Genomic DNA, 25089 nt, shown 5'->3' with positions numbered 1-25089 from the left:
AAAATGCGTATGTAACAAATAATAACTGCGAACGTGATCAGTGCGAGCAGATATTTTTTATATACGCTCTGGTCTGATCGAAAGGGAAGTGTTATAAGGAATGTTTGCAGTTACTCATTAAGACGATTCATATATCACCAATCAAATAATGCGAGCGCGAAGCGCGAGCTGAAAAAATTGACATTCCGACCTAAATACTGGACATTCTAAGCACTTTTTGCAATCATGAACAGGATAAGATGCGAGCGCGAAGCGCGAGCGGAATTAAAAATGAGATTTCAGACCTAAAAACAGGACATCTTAAGCACTTTTCTAATCATGAACAGGATAGGTATATAACTATACAATTGATGCGAGCGCAAAGAGCGAGCGGAAACAAAATTGAGATTTCAGACCTATAATTGGGACATTCTATTCATGTTTTGAAAATCAAGAAAATGATGGGTAATTGGATATATTCTTACATTAATAATGTGAGCGCAAAGCGCGAGCAGAAAATTTTTGATATTCTGATCTGAAACTCCACACTGAATGCAATATATGGTTTGAACAGATAAAGAGAAATCAGGCGAACATAAGAATAAAGATTTGATCAAAATCCGACAAGGAATATCAAAGTTATTGCATTTTAAAGATTCCGGTGAAACAGTTTTAAGCATGTCTTCATTAATATTCAGTGAGCAAACTGATGATGTCATATCCCCAATTGTTCTTTTGTATTTTATTATATAAAATTAGGTTTATTTGATATTTTCCCTTCAAGAACCAAAAAACAGTTGAATTGACAACTGATTTAGTCTATTAGATATTCTTTGCTGCAACTTATTTCATTATAAGGGAGACATATCATTCACACTGGTATGAAAAAATTAAACAATTTTGATTCCATGTAATAACACAAGAAACAGGATAGTGGGGATGTGATATCTTCAACCCGCAAGGGCGGAAATCCCAGAGGGGACAGGGGGACGTGTCCCCCCTACCAAAAATAGTAGGGGGACACAATATCAAATGCCCCCCTACTATTTTTGGTCTTTCATGGAGAAAAATACATCACTTCACAATCGAAATAATAGCTTTTGGACTAAATGACCTTACATTTTGGGTGAAAAACTTTTTTTTCTTTTTTTTATGCTTGTCAAATTTTCCATGCAGGCCCTGGTCCCTCTACCTTTGGGAAGAGATTTCCGCACATGTCAACCCACCTATTTAATATTCATGACGACATGCATATCACCATTTTCATAAACTATTGCTAAACTTTAGAATTAAATAACTTAACTATTTGTTGTCAGATTTTCATAAAATTGTATTTGATATAAATATTTTCAGCCCGGAGTAGCCCCAAAACAAGCTGCGTATCTGAATAAACATGCGTGCGCGTGTTTAGAGTTAGCCCTTTAGTATCTGGGCGTTGTAAATACTTTGTTTTTATTATAAAAATCAATAATGCGAGCGCGAAGCACGAGCAGAAAATATTTGATATTCCGATTTGAAAAAGGGTGAATTTAAACACTATTTTAAGTACTGTGTCGGAAAATTCTTAAGGGGGTGGGGGTCTACAAAACGTCGTTCATTTTCATTACATTTCTGTCATTCATCAACTTACCACTAGATTTCCAGGAGGTGTTGCCTATGGAAAATAATACACGCAGCACCCCCAGGAAAAATTTTGGGGGTGCTTCAGCACCCCCAGCACCCCCGCGAGTTCCCAGGTCCCTGCTATATAACCCACAATATTCATATGATAACCATTTCATTTGTTCTCGTCATCAGGCTGTGTTTTCAATTAAACCATTCCTTTCAGAAACTGCTAGAAACACATTGGGGAAAGGACTATTAAAGGCCTATTATGTTAGTGTTTTGGCGAGACAGTTTTTTTCAAAAATGTACCCACACGCGACACTGGGATGAGCCCCTATTATTTTACCACCCTTTTGAAATTGCTTCGTTCTCTGCTTAAATTTGAATATGATATGGTATTAATTGATGTAAATTAAGTGAAGATGTATAGGTGTTTAAAAAAAGAAAAACTATTTGAAGAGGCTGGTATTTAAAGGGAAATTCTATGCGGGAACAATCAAAGCAGAAGGCCTATTGTAGGCCCACATAAAAATTTAAAGCCTGCGGGCTTCGCGCTAGCGTGATCAGATTTCAGTAACTACCGGTATTTGAATTCATGTATGACCTTTCGGGAGATAACATTACGTACGTACGTAATAAATACTGCGTACGTACGTGATAATACTGCGTACGTACGTAATAATTATCACGTACGTACGTAATAATACTGCGTACGTACGTGGTAATACTGCGTACGTACGTAATAATTATCACGTACGTACGTAATAATACTGCGTACGTACGTAATAATACTGCGTACGTACGTAATAATTATCACGTACGTACGTAATAATTATCACGTACGTACGTAATAATACTGCGTACGTACGTAATAATATTACGTACGTACGTAATAATACTGCGTACGTACGTGATAATTTTTTTTTTTTTTGGATGTCAAAAATGTCCGGTTTGGGGCTTCGTAAAAATCTCTTATAACATGATGCGATCAAAAGACGGAATTTTAAAAATTAATTGAAAACATAACAACCGGCATAACAAGTTCCTCATATATATTCACATCTTTAAAAATGCAATTTCATGTCCAGAATTTCACCAACATTTTACCATCGTCTTTCATGCAAGCACGACAGTCCTCGATCCAGCTATAGGCTCCACGAGTCCCCTCATCCCCTCATCAAAAGGTTCAACATAGCGTAATGAACTTTTCCACTCTTTTTTTTTAAATAGCAAACTTAGTCCATATAAACATGGTAAACGTTCCTCCGAATTCACTTATTGTCTCACTGACTTCTGTGTATGTCTATCACGCCCGACTTCAGAATTTACATTGGAGCATGGCGTAATTGTCGTTTGTTAGTGAGCAAATATTATTTGCTTATAATTATTTTGTAACAGAATCGATTTAAAAAAACATGTTTTGGATATTATGGATGGATTTAAGATTTCCAAATAAAAGGGGTTAACTAACATCAGGAATTTCTCTACAGGGGCCGCGGAACGGTTTTGAAAATGGGAAAGGGGGGCTGACCAGCATACAAAACTCTTAATCAGCTGGTATTGTTTTATGTTTTAGTGTATACACGGTGTTTTTGGGGAAAAGTGGAGGCTGAATTAATAGACCCCCAACACCTCCCTTTCCACAGCCCCTGCTCTATGCTCTCATCCTAAAAGTCACACATGCAAACCGACTCTAAACCGATGCAATTCGAAATCCGGTCTGGGATCAGTTTTGTTGGTGTGCCACACTGTTGAATAAGAAAGTACAATCAAATATCAATTCAACCTCAGAGAAATGTTGATTTGGATTAATAGAGAAAAATCAGACAAGCATAATGCTAAAAATTTTATCGAAATCGCATGTAAAATTAGAAAGTTATGACATTTTAATGCGCGTGTTTTAGATTTAAACCTAGAATCTGGGTATTCTAAATACAGAAATCAATAGTCCGAACGCAAAGCGCGAGCTTGAAAAAAAGTGATATGCGATCTGAAGAAGGGTCAATTTAAGCTTTATTTCAAGCACTGTGTATGGGTAAATTGGTTACATTTAGCATTAAATAAACGGTGTGAGCGCGAAGCGCGAGTTGAATTTTATAAATCATTATTTTTGACCTAGGATCGGGACATTTTAAGGACATTTTGTCACAATATAAAAAATAATGACTACCTTCAAATTCCTTTTCCTAAACTCGAAATGAATTCGTCGATATTCCATTTAGAAAAAAGGGAAAATGTAACTATAAGAAATTCATGGATATGTTACAGGGGCCACGGAACGGTTTTTCAAAGTGGGGGGGGGGGGGCTGAACCAAAAGTGGGGGAGGGGGGGCTGATCATGCAAAAAATCACAATCATATGGTCTTTTTACGTTTTTGTACACGGTTTTGGAAAAAACTGGGGGCTGAAGCCCGCCCCCCCCCCCATCCGCGGCCCCTGTGTTATTACCTTATTTATATATCTAATAAGCCTTATGAGAGCGCGAATTTTGTTGATATCAATACCTGAAAACTGGACACTTTAAGCACCTTTTTAATCATGAATATAGGATGCATGGGTACATATATTTTTTTAACAATGCGAGCGCAAATCGCGAGCCGAAATTTATGATGAAACTGTCATGAACAGATGAAAGGGAAGTTTTAAGTAGTTTTTTTAAATCAACTTAGAGGTATATACATAACTCACCTGGATCCGCCTATAAAAAAACGTTTGCCATTTTCTTGTTTATTCATTGGCAAAAAAATAATGCCTATATATTGAATTCTTGCGTAAATGTACCTTAACAATAGTTCCAGTGAGGAAATCATTTTCTGCGCGGAGCGCGCGGAAAATCATATTTTGTATTAGATGTAAAAACCAAATTTTATACGGTATATGGTTAATTCGCAAATTTTTGTGTAACTTTATGGTTTATTTTCTTTTTGCACTAACGGAATTATTGGGGGCAAAACACGATGCTTGCCCCCCCCCCCAATGTTTTCGTTGGTGGGGTAATCGCCCTCTGCCCCCCCCCCCCCCGATCGACGCCTCTGCTCCCTGGGGAGTATCCTGGCCAGGCAACCGTTTATCTGTGCCGCATGCCAATCTAATCCGACTTTCACATCCTACCGGGTATATTCATTCAACACCAGTGTGGAGAGGGACAAGGACCTTGCCAAATGACTATATTAGCGCTGGATGGGATTCAAACCCGCCCTCGACCCTTGGTTTAAAGGTCAAGTCCACCCCAGGAAAATGCTGACTTGAATAAATAAAGAAAAATCAAACTAGCATAGTGCTGAAAATTTCATCAAAATCGGATGTAAATAAGAACGTTATGACATTTTAAAGTTTCGCTTATTTTTCACAAAACGGTGATATGCATATTACGGGACTCTGTCGATGATGTCCATCACTCACTATTTCTTTTGTTTTTTATTGTTTGAATTATACAATATTTCATTTTTTATAGATTTCACAATAAGGACCAACTTGACTGAACCATATAGCATTAAAAAAGGCTAATTCCACATGTTCAGGGAGGAATTAATTGTTGTATCACTTGACAATGAAGAGAAAATTAGAATATTTCATACATAATAAAATACAAAATAAAGAGTGAGTGGATGACATCATAGTCTCCTCATTTGCATACCAGCCAGGATGTGCATATAACTGTTTTGTGAAATTAAGCGAAATTTTAAAATGTCATAACTTTCTTATTTTACATCAAATTTTGATGAAATTTTCAGTGTTGTGCTTGTTGGATTTTTCTCTTTTGATTCAATCAACTTTTTGTTGGGGTGGACTTGTCCTTTAAGAGTCAAGTGACTGAGCTACTACACCAAGACACCTTCACACTTACACAGGGTAGCCACTTCAATTATATAAGACTGCTCTTCCAGCGGGCCCTGCATACTATGTTATCATTACCCTTCTCCAAAGGCTTAATAAAAGGTCAAGTCCACCCCAGAAAAATGTTGATTTGAATAGATAGAGAAAAATCAATCTAGCACAACGTTGAAAATTTCATCAAAATCGGATGTAAAATAAGTAAGTAATGACTTTTAAAGTTTCGCTTATTTTTCACAAAACAGTGATATGCACAACTCAGTGACATGCAAATGAGATGATGTCTCTTACTCATAGTTTTTTTATTGTTTGAATTATACAATATTTAATTTTAACAGATTTGACAATGAGGACCAACTTGACTGAACCATATAGTATCAAACAATGCTAATTCCACATGTTCATGGAGGAATTAATCACTGTTTCACTTGATAATGAGGTGAAAATTAGAATATTTCATATTTCATATGATAAAAAAAAATAGTGAGTGGTTGACGCCATGCATCAGTCTCCTCATTTGCATATCAACCAGGATGTGCATATATAACTGTTTAAAAAAAGACAAAATGGCATTAGGAAAAACATGTTGAACTTTATGTAGAAGCATTTTTCATTTTCTTTTACATTACACTTCATGGTTTGTATACCTTCGCTTTCTCTCAGTATAATAGAACTTCAATGGGCGGATGCGGTAGTGGAGGGTGGGGTGAAGGAAGACTAGGGAGTCGGGGCTAGGGAGCAGTTTGTTAGGGAGTTAGAATTAAGGGAGGGAATCGGGGGAGGGGGGGCTCGAGGCAGTGGCGTACCTAGGATTTTCCACAGGGGGGGGGGGCAAAACCGTCCACCAAAAAATTTGACAAGCAAAAAAAAAAAAAAAAGGTCTTCAAGCGCGTCAGGGGGGCATTGAAGGTCTTAAAGCTCGTCAGGGGGGGGGGGGCAAAAAATGTTTTTCAAGCCCGTCAGGGGGGGCAAAGATACGTTTTTGCATGGGTTGTGACTCGTCAGGGGGGGCAGAGTGCCCCCCCTGCCTCCCCCGTAGGTACGCTAGTGGCTCGAGGGTTATGTGGTCATTTTAAGGATCGATTGTTTTATGTTGAAGGCTGTACGGAGGCTGTATAAGTCACTGTCTTAAACAATTACTTTAATCGAAAAAAAGTTTCAGAATAGAGTGTCACGGGGGTGGGCTTTAGCCCCAACTTTAAAGTGGGAGTGGGGGAGGGGCTAAAGCCCACATTGACACTCTTTTTGATTAGTAATTGTTTAAGATTTCTGGAAAAACTGAAAACGTAAAAAAAATAACATACCACACTTGATCCCCCCCCCCTTTCTGCGGCCCCTATAGCTGCGTACAAAAAGAAACATAATGGGCCTCCTAATTCATGTAATTGCATGATAAACGATAAGCGTTAATGATATCATCATTGACCTGTCATTTTATGCTCCCCGCCCCCGAAAGGATTTTTACTTCTTAAACGAGTTCATGGATTTGTCACTATGACTTCATTTAAAAAGAGACTGAATGTGTATTCTTCATATTTTGTATGATGTGTCAAAAAGCCTTTTTTTAAATATATTTTTTGAGAAATAAAACTACTGGAAAAATGAATGAAAGTTCTAACCTTAATTAACTATTCATTTTGCTATTCACTATTTGAGTGAGCCTTCTTGGCAATAGGCATCTAAATCTTTGCGCGGGAGGGGGGGGGGAGGGAGGGGGTACTTCCGTGTGCAATGACGTTGATTGGACGTGAGTCACGGATGACCGCAGCTTGAAGATGGTTATAAAAGTAAAGATTTTTATATTAATTCTTTTATTTATTCATATTTTTAGTACATTATTATGCCACTTAATTACATTTCAGGTGATTAATATATTTTTGTTAAGTTGATAATGAATGCGAATTTTTATCTTAATAATCCAAATATATAAGAGTAAAAAATGCTAAATAAGTTTTAATAGAATAATGGCGGCCACCATCTAAGGCTGATGTCTGCTACTTAAGCAACAACAAATGCCAGAAATGTGATGAATTTTGTTCAGCTATTAAGGTAAGTTCGGAAATTTTGAAGCGAGAGAGTTATTCTATATTTTGTGTGAATAATGGTAACGTTTGTTGATGATTATAATGATTAAAATCGAGATTAATTTGCGATTGTTCGGTACGTTCTCTGCCGTACCAGTGGCAGTGCAACGTTACGCGCTATTGAACGAAGTGTACAGTACAGGCTACACGCCTACAGCGCCCCGCGTCTCGAGCTCGACTAAAGACCACCCATGCCATGCCATGGTTGCATTACTGCCGCCGTGCACGGTAAAATCAAGGCATGTCGCATGCAACTCACTCTATGACTATGTCTATGAGCTGATCCTTCCACAGAATTTGGACTCCGAGATTCCTGGCTGCCTGGAGTCCAGATTAACCTCTAGCCACTTCCATGCACATAGGTCATAGCCGAATCGATATTGCGACATCTATTAATGAATAATGTACCGGTACCGTATTATTATAAATTTAAATAATATTTAAATTTATCTCATATTAATTATTCCATTTCACTTACCGATCCATATGAAGTCCATTTGGAGACTTATTTGAGCACTCTATTGAACTATTCCCATGTGTTCCTCATCTTTTCTTGCTCTTGACGTCGCGCGGCTTGTCGAACGACAACATCAATTTTTGGCCTAAAGAGGGCGCGCGATTTATATTCATATTAAAGACATGACAAGGGAAAGACTAGGGCTAGGCACCTAAAATATTTTACACACAAATCGACGCAAAGCATTACGCGAAGTCCGTAAAGTGACCAATCTTTTCACCGTATAGACTTCGGTAGACCGTATTGTTGACGTTCGTAAAAGCTTGTACTGCTGGTTTCGTTCCAGCCTTCCAGGTACGTAGATTTTTTTTTTTTTCTTATTAGTCATCGTTTTAAATTATTTGCAAAAAAGTGTTATCATCGCCAATAATAATCTTGAATTATGTTTATGAAGGTATTCTATTGATTTATTGGTGCCCATAATTAGTCAAGTAATCATAAGAATTGCGCATTCAAAGAATTTAGACACGGTTATAAAATTACCGAGGAGCTGAATCAAGGTTGTGAAATGCTTACTTAGCCTGGAGGCTTCATTCTGGAGAGTATAAGTAGTACTACTGACGTAGGCTTACTCTCCATGAAGCCTGGGTCGGCATACCATTGCTCTACACGCACCGACGAATTGGGCAACAATAATGTTGCGCCAAAATACATGTACTAATTATTTTTATTTATTTAGCCCAAACTTGAGTACATCATGGGCTTATTGGTTGGCAACTTTTGGCCAAAAATTGTTAGCTTATTAAAAATAAATGACGCTTAAATTCATTAAAATATTAAAAGTAGAGGAGCGTTTACTTACATTTGTTGTTGTCGCCATCTTGCCGTCTTTGTTATCGTAGCCAAAGATACTAGACGCATATAGAGCCTTAGTCTAGAGCGCGACAATATCAGTGGCAGTGGCACTCACACGCATTGCGAGGTTAGTATACTATACTAACCTTGCACTGCGAACATGTTTACGCAATGGATTTTAGAGTTGTCTGTTAACATCGCTTCATAACGCAAATAATGTTAGCCGAAACTCATTCTGCTACTCACCAGGGCTTTTTCTGGTGAAAAGCGTTCCATTTTCAATTTTACAAATGTTTTTTATATAAAAAACACATAAAAGAAAAGCAAAATCGCTTACCTCGGCCTGGAAAGTTGCTTCACATGCCTCCTCCACGGAAATAAAAGGAAGGTCGTTGGTGGCGCTAATACAATTCACAACCTTAATTCAGCTTCTCTGTATTTTTTAAACTAGATTCTCGATTCATTGTGTGCGCAATTCCCATGATCGTTTGATAAAATATAGACACCAATAAATGCAATAACTTAAAAAACATACTTTTTATATTATTTTCTGATGATAATACTTTTTGGAAAACATTCAAAGCGATGACAAATTAAAAAAAAAAAAAAATTCTTCGTACCTTGAACGAAGCCTGCAGTGCTACCGTTCGTTTGTCAATAAATGTTCCATCAAAGTCTTTACAGTAAAAAGATTGGACACTTTGCCGAGTTCGCGTAATGCTTTGCATCGATTTACATGTAAAATAGTTTTTGTGCCTAGTCTTTCCCTTGTAGTGTCTTTGATAAATCGCGTGCCCTCTTTAGCTAGTTAGACGAAAAATTTGGGAAATCGAAGCAAGCTCCATATTTTGTCAACGAGAACAAAAATCAACGCTTAAATGACGCTATTTGAGGGATATTCATCATATACATGTATTAGGGGGAATTGACTTCACATTGTTTGGTAAGTTTCGTAGGAGGAATTTATCTTATAAATCCTCTTGTGAAATTCGCGGGAGTTTGTTGCAATTTGGCATGCGCTGTGCCTTCAATTTTCCTGTACACGGCAGCAGTAATGCACCCATGGGTGGAGCAGTGCCAACATATCATGAATCGTATAATATCATGAAGTGATTTCATGATATTTATTAGCCGATGCAAGTATTTTAATTTTTTAAACATCTAAGTTGGCACTGCTCATATATTGTCGCCCTCTATATGCGTCTAGTATCTTTGGCTACGATAACAAAGACGGCAAGATGGCGACAACAACAAATGTAAGGAAACGCTCCTCTACTTTTAATATTTTAATGAATTTAAACGTCATTTTATGAAAAAAACTAACCATTTTTGGCCAAAAGTTGCTAACCAATATTGTAGCCCATGTACTCAAGTTTGGGCTAAAAAAATAAAAATAACTAGTAGTTTGGCGCAACATTATTGTTGCCCAATTCGTCGGTGCGTGTAGAGCAATGGTATGCTGACCCAGGCTTCATGGAGAGTAAGCCTACATCAGTAGTACTACTTTTACTCTCCAGAATGAAGCCTACATTAGTAGTACTACTTTTTCTCTCCAGAATGAAGCCTCCAGGCTATGCTTACTCCATTAGGCACTGCATGTACATAAGATGGTCACGATAGCCAGGAGGCTTCTGGAGGGTAAAAATCATTCTACTAACATACATGTAGGCTTACTCTCCACGGATTGCATCTTATTCATCATGTGCGTGTACTGCGAAAAAATCTGAACATTTCGCCCCCGAGATTTCTATTTTCCTTCTAAAAGATCTAGCCCTAAATCATGTAAATGGGATACAACATATCCGACATTTCTACGATATTGATTTCATTTTAAACAAGAATTCTTTAAAAAATCTGAAAAAATATGAAAAGACGGGGGAAACTTGCTCGATGTTTACGCCGCCATCTTGTTTCTTATTGTTCTTCACCAACAAAGCGTCTGTAACTTTTCAGATTTTTTTGCGGTACACGCACATGAATGGGACCCAATCCCTGGCTCCGTGGAGAGTAAGCCTATGTTAGTAGAATGATTTCTACTGTATATCCTCTCTTTGAAACCTTTTTTGCAAGGCATGTGACGTATGGAGCCCAGGTCAAAGTGTTTGCGAGGGTGACGCCAAGTCGGGTGATGTGCTTTGTTGGTTTTAGGGATGGTTTCACCCCACTGCCCACAATAAGTGATCTTATAAGTGATTTTTTATCATATTTTATATGGTTTTTCTAGATTTCTAGAGGAGCGTTAACTTAAAATCTGTTTTGTGTACAGGGTTTGGAAGAACATGGCAATATGGCCATGCCGGTATTTATTATTTTACATGTAAATATCTATGCTAATTGGAACTGGCAATGCAATGAATCCTGGACAGGTTCATTGCATTGTCAGTTCCAATTAGCATAGACGGCTGATTTTTGGTTCTTGAGAAATCTCCAGGAAGGACATCAAAATATAAATAATAATGCACTTGTCAATGTAAAGACAAACCCTATCCTAATGCATAGGTAGCCAGAAGGCTTTTGGAGAGAAAAAAAATCATATTGCAAGGTTACTCTCCATAATGCCTGACCATTGTATTCACAATAAGAGTATTATAGGAAATAGGTGAATAAAATAGTGTGATTTTCAACTGTGTTTAGTTTCAGAAGTCAGGGTTGCTCTTTCACAATTTCTTTTTGTTTTATTTGCAGGAAGGCAAATGACCTCAAGGCACAATTGACAGGTAAGCTTAAGTCAGAACCTCTATCTGATAATCATTGGTCATTAACAATAGGAAAGACAATGTATGATTGTGTACAGTGGTAATGTGAAATAATGTACATCAGGGACCCAATTATAAAAGACTTACAATTATGGGAACTTTGACAACTACCATGGTGTCAGGGCTCAGCTGTCATTCAAATTCAAGGTTTCCATAGTAATACCATATGGCAAATTTACTGTAATTTGAAAAAAAATCTTTTAAATACAACATTTTAAGATTGTTGCCACAACTGCTATTTATATTTAAGGTCTGAAGTAATTATTAGGATTTTTAATTATATTTGTCCATATTCAGCTGAAGGTGGTAGCGATGCATGGGTGTCCAGACAGGCATTGCAAGATGCCTTTCATCAGTTGCTCCTGCTTGACCTGGAGACAGCGCTGGATAAGAAGCTGGAGCAAGAGCTCTGGAATCATGTTTTCAAGAATCACATTTCCTCACTGCAGCACAAGGCCAGGGATCGCATGGTATGTTGATCATTCCTTTTTTGTGTTATAGTCGCATTCAGGTAATGCTGCAGTCAAATTTCCCTACGTTGGCAAATTTAATCCATTTTTATTCAAACCATCTATATGTAGCTAGTACAAAAAATGTTAAACCGGCTATATTTGACTCGCCGTATGGCCGCCGTAGGGGAAACGTGACTGCGCCATTAGTGTCCACATTTTGTGGTGTGGCTGAATGAATTTAATGATGAGCCCTTAAAAAAATCATACAAGATAACAATGGAGGAGGTGGTGGGGGGGGGGACCTCTTCCCACATATTGTTCCTCTTTTTATTACACCAATATATTTCATGCATGTCTAAAAGAAAAAGGAAGTTATCACTGAAGTTATAGTAAAATCAATAGTTGGGATCACAATAAAGATCACCATTTTCTTATCAAATTGGCATTTCTTTATTTCTGACACGTAAACTTTAAAGAGAAACTTTTGTTGTGGTCTTTTGTTTTTCCTGCATAGCAAAGCAAGACTACCAGAGGCTTTCCACTTGTCTTATATTCATGTGACTATCAAAACACCTCATAAAATTGTACTCAAACATGCAGATCATCTTGTGTGTAATATGACAATGTTTCCCATCTCTCAAATTGATTATTCATTTGTTTTAATGTAATTTTCTTTTTAGAATCCAAAGAGATCTGAAGTTCAAGCCATGCTTTCTCTTCTACTTGACAATGCTAGTGGTTTCTACATCCAGGTGAGTTGATTACATATTTTTGGTTTTAATTACTGCTTAGAAACAATATGTGAATGCCCAGCTTAAAATTATAAATGAAGTGACGAAGATGAGTTTCCAGTTTTTCTTGCAGTTTAGAATGGCAAGTCATAACCTTCAAAATACCATTTATAACTTCTGATGATCGATGAATTATTACAAAGATAGCAACTTGATTCAATGTTAAAAAAGATGAAGGTCAGAAGGAGAGATTTGTAAAATTTGAAGGAGAAACAGGAAGTTTACTCAAGCCTTGAGCATATCATAGAATGATCAATGCTGAAATGCTCAATACAAGATATTAGACAAAGTGGAATGAGACCAAGTGGTAATTCATACTGTTCTTTTCTTTTTACAATTCATATAGCTCCTTCAAGAGATCTGCAGTGCATTCAACGTACAGCTCGTCTGTCGCATCAAAGCACAACGCTTGGGACTTTTCCAAGATACACTGCCATCATCTCAGAAACCTGTTCAACCCAAAGCTGTGTCATGCCACTATATCTGTCAACATTGTCTTGTCCATCTAGGTGATATTGGTAAGGCTCTGATGGACCATTGTAATGGGACATTGCAAGAATCTTACAATCAATCACAAGTCTATTTTGGGTCACTAAATCAATCATATGTCTGGCAATTGATTGTAAATTTGCACTTGGTTTAACATCACTTCTTGGAACAGGGAAATTAAAAAGATAAAACTTTCTCTACCAATTGTACCTTTGCCACATTAATTTACAATTGATTGCAATTATTTTTCCTGCAACACCCCTTAGTTATGTTATATATGGCTGGAGAGAGAAAGGAATTCATAAAAATGTATAAAGTCAAGAAAGTGGAGCATTTATAGCTGATGTCGATTATATTCATATTTATAAATTTGAACTTGGAAATGTGAATTGTCTTCCCATTTCTCATTTACCTTTGTATTGATCATATTACATAAAAAACAATACAAAAACAATGTATTTATGACTAAGATGTATTATATGGGCTGTTATAATTATTAAAAGAGATATGATAGTATACCAAATTCACCCTGCTTAATGTGCAATGTCAGAAAGAGAAAAGAAAAAAAAAGAGATATAAAAAGGGGATAGATAGAAAATACTGTAAACAATAAATGCAAATTACAGACATCTCCGTGGAAGCTTATTTCATTGTGGGAGAAAAGTATCTATATCATGTTGAGGTCAATATTTTATCTTATTATTCTCCAAAGCTCGTTACCGTAATGACACACAACAAGCAGAAAGCTTCTATTGCCATGCAGCCAGTCTTGTGCCATCTAACGGTCAGCCATACAATCAGCTGGCCATTGTCTCGGCAACCAAAGGTGACCAACTATCAATGGCCTTTTACTACATCCGGAGCATAGCGGTCAAGCATCCCTTCCCAGCAGCTGCCACCAATCTTCAGACCACCTATGCAAAGCTGGTTGACCGGTCAGTATCTTGAATGTATTTTGGTCACTACTATTAAACACAAACCATGTTAGTCGACATTGAAGTGCTATATGGGCAGTTTCATAAAATATTCAAGAATCTTGGTGTGTCCCACACATATTTTCTATTTACTTTATTTCAGGCAGGACCTACTAGAGTATTGATAACAAAAAGAGCATTACACCTTCCTTTTGAACTAGGAAATTACTCTAGAGATAACTTTAGAGATTATTAGAGCTGCACAATGTGATGCGATATAAAACACTTTGATATTGAAACTTCTTTGAATGGGTGCACAATTTATTGACTCTCGTAATACTAGTATTACTTAAAAACAATTTCGTTTTGATGTGTTTCAGACAACAAACCTACCTGCTATAAATCAGAGACAGGAAGTTGTAAAATGCAGACATTGAATGGTATAATCTCCATTTCCATTCATATCACAACTCTCCATGATCCAAGAGAAAGGGTCATTCAAAACAAAGTGTCATCCCAAACCTTATCTTCTTCCCCATCCACAGTGTTTGATTTTTCAGACATATATGATGTAAGCCTCAGTAAAAAAAGTAGTATTTGAACATGCCGTGGGAGCTAGAATTCATAAGTTCTATGCTGTTGATGCTGACTCGTTATATACCTATCTAAACTTTATTCTTGTGGTGTTTAATCTTCTTTGTCATCTAACCTTTGATCTTTGACATCTGTATTACAGGGATGAGGTGAAGATCTTCAAGATGCGTGAGGTGGAACTCATTCATTATTTTATCAAGTTTCATGCCATCATGTATTTGGCTACATGTGAACAAGGTAAACTTATAGATATGATGATGATGATGGTGATGATGATGATGATGGTCATGATGATGGTCATGATGCTGCTGATGATGCTGATGATGATGATGATTGTGGTGATGGTGGTGGAGGTGGTGGTGGTGATGATGGTAATGATGATGATGATGATGATGGTGGTGATGATGATGATGATGACGATGATAATAACAGGCATTTATCTAGTGATGTATACCTGGAAATATAGAGAGTTTGGACGAGTGTCACATTTAGACGTATTGCTTATGTTTTGTTCTGACTTTGGCTTTGTAATCACTGGGTCATACTGTCCAAATCCCATCACAATGTAGGGTCCTGTGGCAATGTGTAAAGCCACACTTTACCACTCTAAGCATAAGCATACCAAGTATACCTAGAAACTGAGTTTGAAAATTCTTGTTGGAATGCTCCCCAGGGAGTGGAGAAAGTGCATACATTATGTACAGGCAAGCCACAATCTGATGGCCGGGAAATAATATTCTGTATAGTGCTTAGAGACATTGTTCCGATATATAAAATTCCCTCCTGTCATGTACTTTTGCAGATCTCCAAGTAGCTAGCTCCATCAAGGACAAGCTAGAGGAGAACTTTCGAAGCCACTTGTCACAGGAGATCCTGACCAGTCGCCAGCTGACACAGATGGCAGCCATCAATTTGTTTGCCCTGCATAGCATTCGCCAGCACGTAAACAACGGAGAGCGTGGGACCAAAGCGGTTGTTACAGATCTTGGAGGATTGGTCGGAGCTCAGGACCTAGGACCTTATGCAGCGAACAACCTCCAGTGTTGGACTTTGGTGATGGGATTCACATGTGAGTAGTTTTGTCTGTCTGATTGAAATAAGAATACATTGGAGGGTGATTTGACTACTTTCTGTTAGGTTTCATCCCACTTGGTCTATTCTTACTTTATCTCCAACAAGTTCCTCAACTAGCCAAACGATCTAATTGCCATTTAGCACATTAAGTCATTTACCAGTTTGTCTTATTTCCACTATACCCAATTCATTTACGATCCATTAGGGTCTTACTCCACAAAGAATTTATGGTTAGATTAATTATTTATGGACCAAATTTTCAATTTAAATAGTAAAATAATCATAGTAAGCAAAGTGGAAATTAAACCAACAGAGCATAATACTAAATGTGAATTACACAAATAGTGTACCAAATGGGTTTAGTATTGGATTTCCAGACCTGCCAACCAGTACGTTTTTGGCATATTTAGTACGTTTTTGCATGTTTAGTATGTTTTTTCTTTAAAAAATATGTTTTTGTAAATAAAAAAAAATTGAGAAAAATCATCTCTATATGTTTCTATTTCATAAAACTTACACAAATATGGTTATTAGATCAATGTAATTTCAGGTAACTTGTTTTTTTTTCAATCATTTTGTTAAAACCAGGGTGAGATATACACATGTTTAAATGTTTTTTTTTTTCATCTGCAAGAGCAGTGCGCTTTTTAGCTTGCATGCAGCTTGAGCGCCGCGATGAGTGAGTGCGCCACGCATTTTATTATGAAGTACACTTTTTTGGGGAAAAATACACTTTTTTTAAATCACAGAATACAATTTTTCATTCCCAGAGGTTGGCAGGTCTGGATTTCCTGAGAAGTACACCAACTGGTTGTAGACCAAGTGAATATAAAACATTTCTCATTGTCTTCCTTACAGTCAATTTGCTTCAGATGATGCTTCATTATGCCCCTCAGAAAGGAGGGGAATCCCCGGTAGATGGTTGGCCAGGTCTACCCGCTGTGCGACTTCTCTTGGGATGGATTTACTTGCAGCCAGCAATCTTTGATGACCCAGTCCTCTCAAACAAGACTGGGTAAGAATCACTCCCTCCCCCCAAGTTTTGTGGTCAGTTAGATCATGCCACTTGTTGACTTTATTCAAAATTTCATTTCAATTTTTTTGATGAGCTCGTGAGCAGTACACATGCTTTTGCGTCTCTCCAAGTGTATATGTGTATTTGAATTTTTAAACTTTTAGGCGTGTAATCTGAAGTCGGGTTTAATTTTAACTCAGGTTTAAAGTTGTGGTTTAAGTATGGAAAGCCAATTGAGACATAAATCACTGACAGTAGAGATATAATATTTCAGCTCATTTAACTCTCAAATCATTCTTAATTGTCAAGGAACTATAATTAGATAATTGTCTTCACAATAAAAAAACCAGGAAAGAGGAGAGTAAACATAAGAAACATACAATGCAATACAAATTTTGACACTTTTGGCTTCCCATAATTTTATCACAGAGTTAGACCATGGTCTAAGTTAAACCTGACTTCAGAATATGGGCTTAATTTAATGTATAGTAAAAAAAAATCCCTTAAATTTTTACATGAAATGTAACTATCACAGCAAGCAACACATAGTCAAGGTTCAATGTACGCCCTGCCTCAGCATGCCCAGTGGGCATGGTGGGTGTCTGCACCAGTGCAGTCCGCCTGCAACACATGGACACTATGCCTTCCAGACAATTTATCAGTGGTATGCTGTTACACTATTGCGATATGAGTTTTCTTTTGTGGATAACTTTGAATATGAATACCCCCTTCATCCGGCCAAAATTAAAATAATTTCCACCCAACATTACAAGTTTGTTAGTAATTATGATGACAAAAGTAGCTGGAAGGGTGATTGAGATTTAGAATCCTTTGCATGGATACCAACTGCCTGCTAAAACACATGCAGTACCAAGCTACAGTGCAAGAAACCGTGACTATTCTTGTGTTTTTATTGGCAGGGTATGGAGTAAGCTTGGTCGTGTGCTGACGTCCCTTCAGGTAGATGCGTCACCTCAGGGCGATGACTCCACCAGCTCTCTCCCACTCCCTGAGGATAATCTTCTTGATGGCTTTACACCTCTCCAAGAGTTTCAAAGGTAAGGAGTCACAATTATGTTTTTCTTTCTGATTCTAGAAAAGTTGATGTTGCTTACAAGTACTTGACAGCAAGCATGGGTGTTGTTTCTTTTTACTCTTTGATCATTTTTTATGAGACTAATAATCTATTGCTTCCTCAACCTGTGCCAGCGAGTGATTTTTGTTGAAAGATTTTAAGAGAAGTCTGAAATTGATTCACATCTGTGAGTGTGAAATTTGTTGTGAATCTAGACAACTAGAAAGTGATTAAGTTATCAAATAATATGTTGCCTAATGCTTTGCTCACTCCTTTTCATTTGAATCTGCGTATTGCTCCGTAAACGACAAAAAGCAATACACAGCCTTTTGCCTGTGAGCTTGTTGTAGCTCACACAAATTTGCACACGGTTAAGCAAGGTAATCTGAGGTAAATCGAGCAGTAACGATGTGTTAATGTTAATGCCAAGCATGTTTCTCTGGTCCCAAGAGCTCTTATTTACACAGACTGACATGAATTTTTAATTATTTTTTGGGGTGTTTTTCAGGGATCTAGACTTTGGTCAGAACAAGAGGCAAGGTTGGAATAGGAATGCAATCAACCAAGAGAGAAGTCAGAGATTAAGCAGTCAGGGAAAATGGCTTGCTCATCATCAACCAAGGTACGTCACACTTCTAGGCCTTTATCACTGAGGCTTACAATTAATCACCAAATAGAAATCACCAATCAAATTTATTGTTGCATGCGTAATCAGGCCCTGACCTTTACTTTTATTAGGAAGCCAGCTAGGCTCGTCAAGCTTTTTTTAGGGAGCCTGCATGGGTTTCAGGGAGCCCAAGTTTGAAAAATTAAAACATGCCATCACAATATGTTTTTTTTTAAATCATCAGCACCTTGTGTATTATTACGTGTATATGTGACTATGAGGATTAATTGTACTAAAAATTAATCGTACAACTATTCAAGCCCCTTGCCTACAGTAACAGACTTAAAATGGACTTACGGTTTTATCAGAATGAGATACAGTCAGTCTACCTTGCTCTCTCTGTTTCGATATTATATGTATTCAGAGAGTAAAGTAACTAAGGACAAAAACAACTTCAAGAAAGACGTTTAACAACTTTCAGAATCTTTCCAAAATATATTTCATCCTTAATCTTTTTCAACACATTTTTCAATTTCCACTCAAATGGTCTTTCATCTCAACCTACTTCAAGATGATAATTCTCAATGAATTGATTAAATGAAAAAAAAAATTGCAGCACATTCACCTCATCAAGAACTACACATATGGAAACTGTTGGTGCAATAATAAGTCCAATCATTGTTTTAAGAAAAGTCTTGATCTTGTTTATTAGTGCAACATGTAGACCAAGAGATAGACATACTAGCAAGTCTCAGCAGAACAGTATCAGTCTGCTGCTGCTGCTGCCTGTTTGAGTGCACTACAGTTCTTGGAGCTGTGCTCGTAATATAGATACAAGTTAACAATCAACGTATTGACATTACTACAGATGGTTGTCTTCTTTATAACATCTTTGTATGCTAGCTCCAAATGATGAGCTGTACACAGCTTTTAGCTCTTGGTTGTAAGCTTTGACTTTGGTTACCACTCCATTAGATCTGACCCCTACCATCTTTCTGGAAATATTTTCTGTAGAAATGCCCAGTTGGTCAGAGAGCAAACTCAAAATTGCATTAGTGTGGACTTGGCATCAGCCTGCACAACCCTGACAAAAGCAACAAACTCCAAGTTTGTCTGGCCATCTTTTTCATGGCGCAAATTACACAATTTCATCCTTGATGATGGAGGAATCCATTGTCCCTTCACTTATAATTGAGCAATTTGATTCCAGGATGCCATTTGTTCATCTCAAGTCTTTCCACCTCGGGGGAAAAAAACAACAACCAATGATTCATAAGCTATTTCCTCCCTGCCTAAAGAATATAACACAGTCATTTCTTAATCAGTATTCACACCCTGTCAAATTAAACCTGCCTGAGGGACCCATGAAAATATCTGAGGGATGTAATTTTTGTTTAAAGAAGAAAGTTTCTGGCCCCCGTTTTGGGGGCACTCATCACATGTCCTGGTGCCCCTCCTCCAGTTGTAATGTAAGCTTAGAGGTCTACACAAAAAATAATTTCAGTACTGATTATCAATTTATTTTTGGTAAAATTATTCAATTATAGACTTCAGTCATAATATGATATGATATAATAATCATGATGAGAGACTAAAATAATATTGATCGGATGATAAAACAAAAACTTGAATTAATAAGTAAGAACGCTAGACTAGGTTAATGAAGATAGATCTAGGTCTAAGTTAGACCTATGTCTATTCCCAACGTCAATGAATTATGTTATTTCAGTGGCTGAAAACTGGGGCATACTTGTCAGTTCCGTATGTTGTCCTGCTGTCAATGTCCTTGGCTTCATCGAGGCTGCAGAGCCAGACAAAGTCATTGAAGGGACGGCACTTTTTGGAGATAGAGTGAGCATTCCTGAAGAGTTGTGTCAATCAATTGATGTTGGTTTTGTTGAACTTCCTTATCATTTTGTCTCCTTGTGATGTTCCAGGCGAATTCCTGGCAGCCTTAATGTCAAGTGCTTCAATGTGGTTTGCACTTGCTGAATGCTTCTTCGCAGCATCTATTGGAAGGTTTTTGCAACTTTTGAAGAACAAGTTCTGGCTTCTCCCTGCAACTGTGCCTATCTTTCTATAACCTCTCTGCACACAGTACAAAACATGACTTGTCTTCTCCCCATTGTATCGCAACCATTGAAGTTCCTTCTCCTATTCTTTTCTGTAATGTCGGACCCTGCTACTCTACTCACACTGTTTGTCCTGTTCTTAATTACTAAGGTCCATGTATCGCCACATTTTAGATTCCAAATAGAGGAAATAGCAAAATGTCTGGACAACAACCAAGATAAAGGTGTGCTGCATGGGTCACCTGTGTAGCTCACTAGCTGTTTGTGCGGAAATATGTACAGCTAGCATGGCACAAAATGTTAGCAATATGTACATGCATGTCTTCGGTAGATATTAAATGACTTGCCTCGATCCTCTTCTTTCTGACTCATTATGCAAATGCAGTCCGCAGTGGACAATAGATAGTCAATAAAGAGGCTTTAATAGGAGAAATGATCATTTGTAAACAAATTTTCGGCATCACTCCTATGTGTTTAAGATCGCATGCTTGATCTGTAATGAAACATAGGAGTAATACCGAAAATTTCCAGGTTCATCGTGACTTGGTCGTGAACCAGAATAGCCTGGTGGTTAAGTCGCTGCCCGGCAAGCAGCAGATGACAGGTTCGAATCCCACTGGTTCCAATTTGTTCTGACTTATGATTTTTATTACAGATCAAGCAAGCGATCTTTATTAACACATAGGAGTAATGCCAAAAATTTGTTTCCAATGAGCATAGTATCATTATATTAATTGTGTCTTTTGTGAATAATTATGTTATAGTAGTGTTCAAAGTCAGCACTGCTGCTATATTGAATCACGTGATGCAGGTGATACTGCCAGAGATGCTCAACTTGTTTTAAAAAATTGTTACTCAGTAGTTTTACATTCCCTGTATAAAAAGTCTTCATCTTTGCCTAATATGTGTAGCCCTGAAAGTAGACACAGATTGGCATGTACTCAGCTAGTGATAAATTTCATATCAAACTAATAGAACCAGCTTCCTTGAATCACCACAAATATGGCCATTACTAATATACCATATTTATTTGTTGAAATTTCTATAGATTCCCTTTTGCAAACCATAACTTCCACTAATGTATATTGATATTACTGACAAAGGGTGGGGATAATTGAATTATAATGTGTCCAAAATATGTTTTTTTATCTGAATACATCAAATAAAATAATTAAAAAAAGATGGGATGGAATGTCCCATTCTTTCTTAATTCCTCAAAATATGAGATGATTTTATGATATATTTTTTGTCTCCTTTTTTCCAGTCTGCTGAAAGTGGAAACAAACTCTTCAAATAAGCTTGTCTTTACTAGTCCTCTTGGAGACGATGTGACATCACGGAGATCCTCCCATCATCAACAGAGACAACAGAGGGCAGCAAAGGCAGCAGCATCTAATGCAAAAGGTATGTAGAGATGATGATAAATGTGTGATTGAGTCTTTAACCCTAAGAAGACGGGGGGGGGGGGCTGATTCAGCCCCCCCTCGACATTTTTCGCGATAAATACGCCGCTTGAAATTTTTGACTGCGTCGCTCGCTGACTTTTTACTTTCAAGTATTGCGCAACTTTTGAGACCAAAATTGTGACCCCCGGGTATGCGGTCCTGAAATTACGCAACATTTCGTAAGTGCATGCAGACCCAAAATTACTCAAAAACATGAATTTGTGTACAAATCCAATGCAAATAGTGATTTTAGCCAAAATTCATAAAATGTATCATTTTTCCTTTTATGGCTTAAAATCAATTAATTTTATCTTGTTTATGGTCAAAATAAAGTCCCCAACAATTTCCATTGAAAAAACAATAAAAAACAAAAGTCGAAAAACAAAGAAATACATGTAAATAAGAAATTTAGAAAACAATATAATACATCAGAAAATAAATGTGATGTTGAAATTTTTGAAAAATAAATTTGATCAGATGCCTATCTAGAGTATGTGAAACAAAAATTAGCATTTTAGGGGCATTATTTTATTAATTAGAGGGAACTTATGATTTTACGCATAAATTAGCATAATTAATGAGCAATGAGATTTTTGCAGAATTTGATATTATAGTTTTGTAGATAATGCCATGAGTAACGCGTGTGCCAATTTTCATCGCGATCACGCGATCGACGGCCGAGATCATAAGGGGGGGCTGAATCAGCCCCCCCCCCAGTCTTCTTAGGCGTCGAAATAGCCCAGTCTAGGGTTAAAGGTGTGTATAAATCAGATATGATTATTTACTCCTGGGGCTGACCTTTAACGACACTATCTGACAGATGTGATCAGCACTCGAACCTCGAAAATGTGCATCAATTTGTAACTTATCGATGTAGATTTGATTACATGCTCACGCCACAACTTTGTATATAATAATATGATAATATGCTATAAAAGTGCTTACAGGCAATTTTAGGCATAGGAATGTAGTTGCAGCAAATAGGCCTACTAATGTCACATGAAAGTTCATAAAATCAAGGTCATTTGTTGTCACATTATGGTAGATCTTGATCGGTTTATCAATCTGTAAAATCATCATTAAAGCTGAAATTTATGATTAAAGTCGAGCATAACTATTTTTGTAAAGTCTTCAATATGAGCTTCATGAAACACCGCTCTGGGTGCCGTTGCATAAAAGTTACTATTATGGTAACTTTGCCATCCAATGGTAACTACCATGACAACATTGCTCAACAGCCAATCAAAATCTAGGATTCCATGAAAGATACCATTGGATGGTACTTATAATATATACTATAATAGTAACTTTTATGAAACGGGGCCCAGGTGTGAATGTAAATCTGTTGGGTTGTAGAAGATATCACCATTTATCCTATCTATTCTGCTCGTTATGTATTTATTTTAGGCTCTGAGTCGTCATCCAGATCAGCATCAGTTGAGAAAGAGACCCCCAAGAAGATTGTCGGAATGCAGAGGAAAGATGGCAGCAGAGAGAGGGGAAGCGAAGAAAACCAGAGCAAAACAATAGCTGTACAGGTAAAGCAAGATGTTCGATACTATAGTCAAGTGAAAATATTGTTAGGGGAATGCGTGTCACAGAGCTGCCAAGTAGTACTGGTTTTCAGTAATTATTACTGAAAAATTAGAAAGAATACTGGTGGTTTTATGCAAAATTCTGATTTATAAAGTTTCAGTTTTATGTGTTGTCCTATGGTATTTCTATGAAAATACTGATTTCTTCAACAAAATACTGATTTTCAGGCCTTAAATACTGAAATGTTCTTGATCAGGTTGGCATCTCTGATGTCACAGAATTTGGATATTTAACAATGTCAGTTATTGATAATATTATTGACGTTTATATGAACAATGTAGAAGCGATGGTTACAGTTAATGCAATGAAGGTGAGATAGTATTTTAGTAGAGTTTTTAAAAATTCAAGGTAAATCACTTTCATGGGATTTATGGGGGGGGGGGGTGGAGGAGGGAACCTGGTAATGATGGTGTTTGGTAGGGAATTTATTAGCTCAGATGAACTGATATAGTTATATCCATATTTTTATTATTTCTAGGTCAAATTGTGAATATATTGAATATCAACCTCTTTTATACCTTTCATATTTAGGCAATAATGTCCAGGCCAAATAGTGATGTGAATAAGCCAACAGTGACCTACAAAGGTCAAGAAAGATCTAATCAAGGTAGCAATTCCAAGTCCTCGAAATCACCAAGTAGTAGCACCACCAAAGACCAGGAAGCAACCAAGCGTCATGTCCAGTGGCAGAACCCTCCCCATGCGTTTGCCCAAGAGCCTTCATCCTATTACCCTAAGAAACCACACCCTACCTCGCAGCCCCACCCTATGCCTCAGTCCAACCCTACCGCTCACCCGCACCCAAATGCTCAACCACATCTTGGACCTGGATCTGTACAGCCAGGACAGCAGCCCCAGGGCACAGGCCCTGCCTCTGCTCCAAGACATCCTCCTCCATCTGGCCCATATCCCCAACAGGTGGGTCAGCAGCGCCTGCCACACCCCTATGGACACCCACCACCACCACCAGGTCCACCACCGCCTGGAGTTCCCCCACCTTCGATGGGGATGCCGCCTCCTCCTCCTGATCAGATGTATCCACCTCCACCCTTGGGCCCTCCACCGTCATTCAACCCGAGCTCCCAGAATGCCCCACACAGGGCAATGCACCCTCCCCCACCCAGACAAATGGGCCCCCCTCCCATGCCCCATGTAGCTCCTCCAGGATGGCAACAGCCTCACAGGGATGTCAGTAGAGATGGACAACCACCGCATCTTCCAAGAGACGGTCCACCATCACCTCGTGGAGTACCTCCTCACATGCAGCCCCCGAAGGTCCAGGTATGATGTAGAATTCATATGATATGCTGATAGTTACAGCACAGCTTGATAACATTTACATATTCACGTAATGTCAACCGTGTTTCTGGATTATGTCATTCCTGTTACAACATC

The 25089-nt window shown here is 37.8% G+C and overlaps 1 protein-coding gene across 1 annotated transcript in view; it reads left to right on the top strand.

Moving 5' to 3' along the window:
* Positions 1 to 7373: 7373 nt before the first annotated feature.
* Positions 7374 to 25089, top strand: part of LOC129278005 (nonsense-mediated mRNA decay factor SMG7-like) — a 29472-nt gene continuing 11756 nt past the window's right edge. Inside the window, exons 1-14 of the mRNA XM_054914198.2 lie at positions 7374 to 7467; positions 11500 to 11531; positions 11868 to 12040; positions 12703 to 12774; positions 13160 to 13331; positions 14015 to 14237; positions 14953 to 15047; positions 15613 to 15879; positions 16743 to 16899; positions 17820 to 17957; positions 18483 to 18596; positions 21918 to 22057; positions 23506 to 23636; positions 24226 to 24975. Coding sequence (XP_054770173.2) covers positions 7445 to 7467; positions 11500 to 11531; positions 11868 to 12040; positions 12703 to 12774; positions 13160 to 13331; positions 14015 to 14237; positions 14953 to 15047; positions 15613 to 15879; positions 16743 to 16899; positions 17820 to 17957; positions 18483 to 18596; positions 21918 to 22057; positions 23506 to 23636; positions 24226 to 24975 — 2487 coding nt within the window. The 5' untranslated portion in view covers positions 7374 to 7444. The remainder of the gene's footprint in view (positions 7468 to 11499; positions 11532 to 11867; positions 12041 to 12702; positions 12775 to 13159; positions 13332 to 14014; positions 14238 to 14952; positions 15048 to 15612; positions 15880 to 16742; positions 16900 to 17819; positions 17958 to 18482; positions 18597 to 21917; positions 22058 to 23505; positions 23637 to 24225; positions 24976 to 25089) is intronic.

The sequence above is a fragment of the Lytechinus pictus genome, chromosome 15, assembly GCF_037042905.1.
Source record: "Lytechinus pictus isolate F3 Inbred chromosome 15, Lp3.0, whole genome shotgun sequence".
NCBI lineage: Eukaryota > Metazoa > Echinodermata > Echinoidea > Temnopleuroida > Toxopneustidae > Lytechinus > Lytechinus pictus.
Note: the sequence above shows the minus strand (reverse complement) of the source record. Positions and strands in the feature narration are given on the sequence as shown.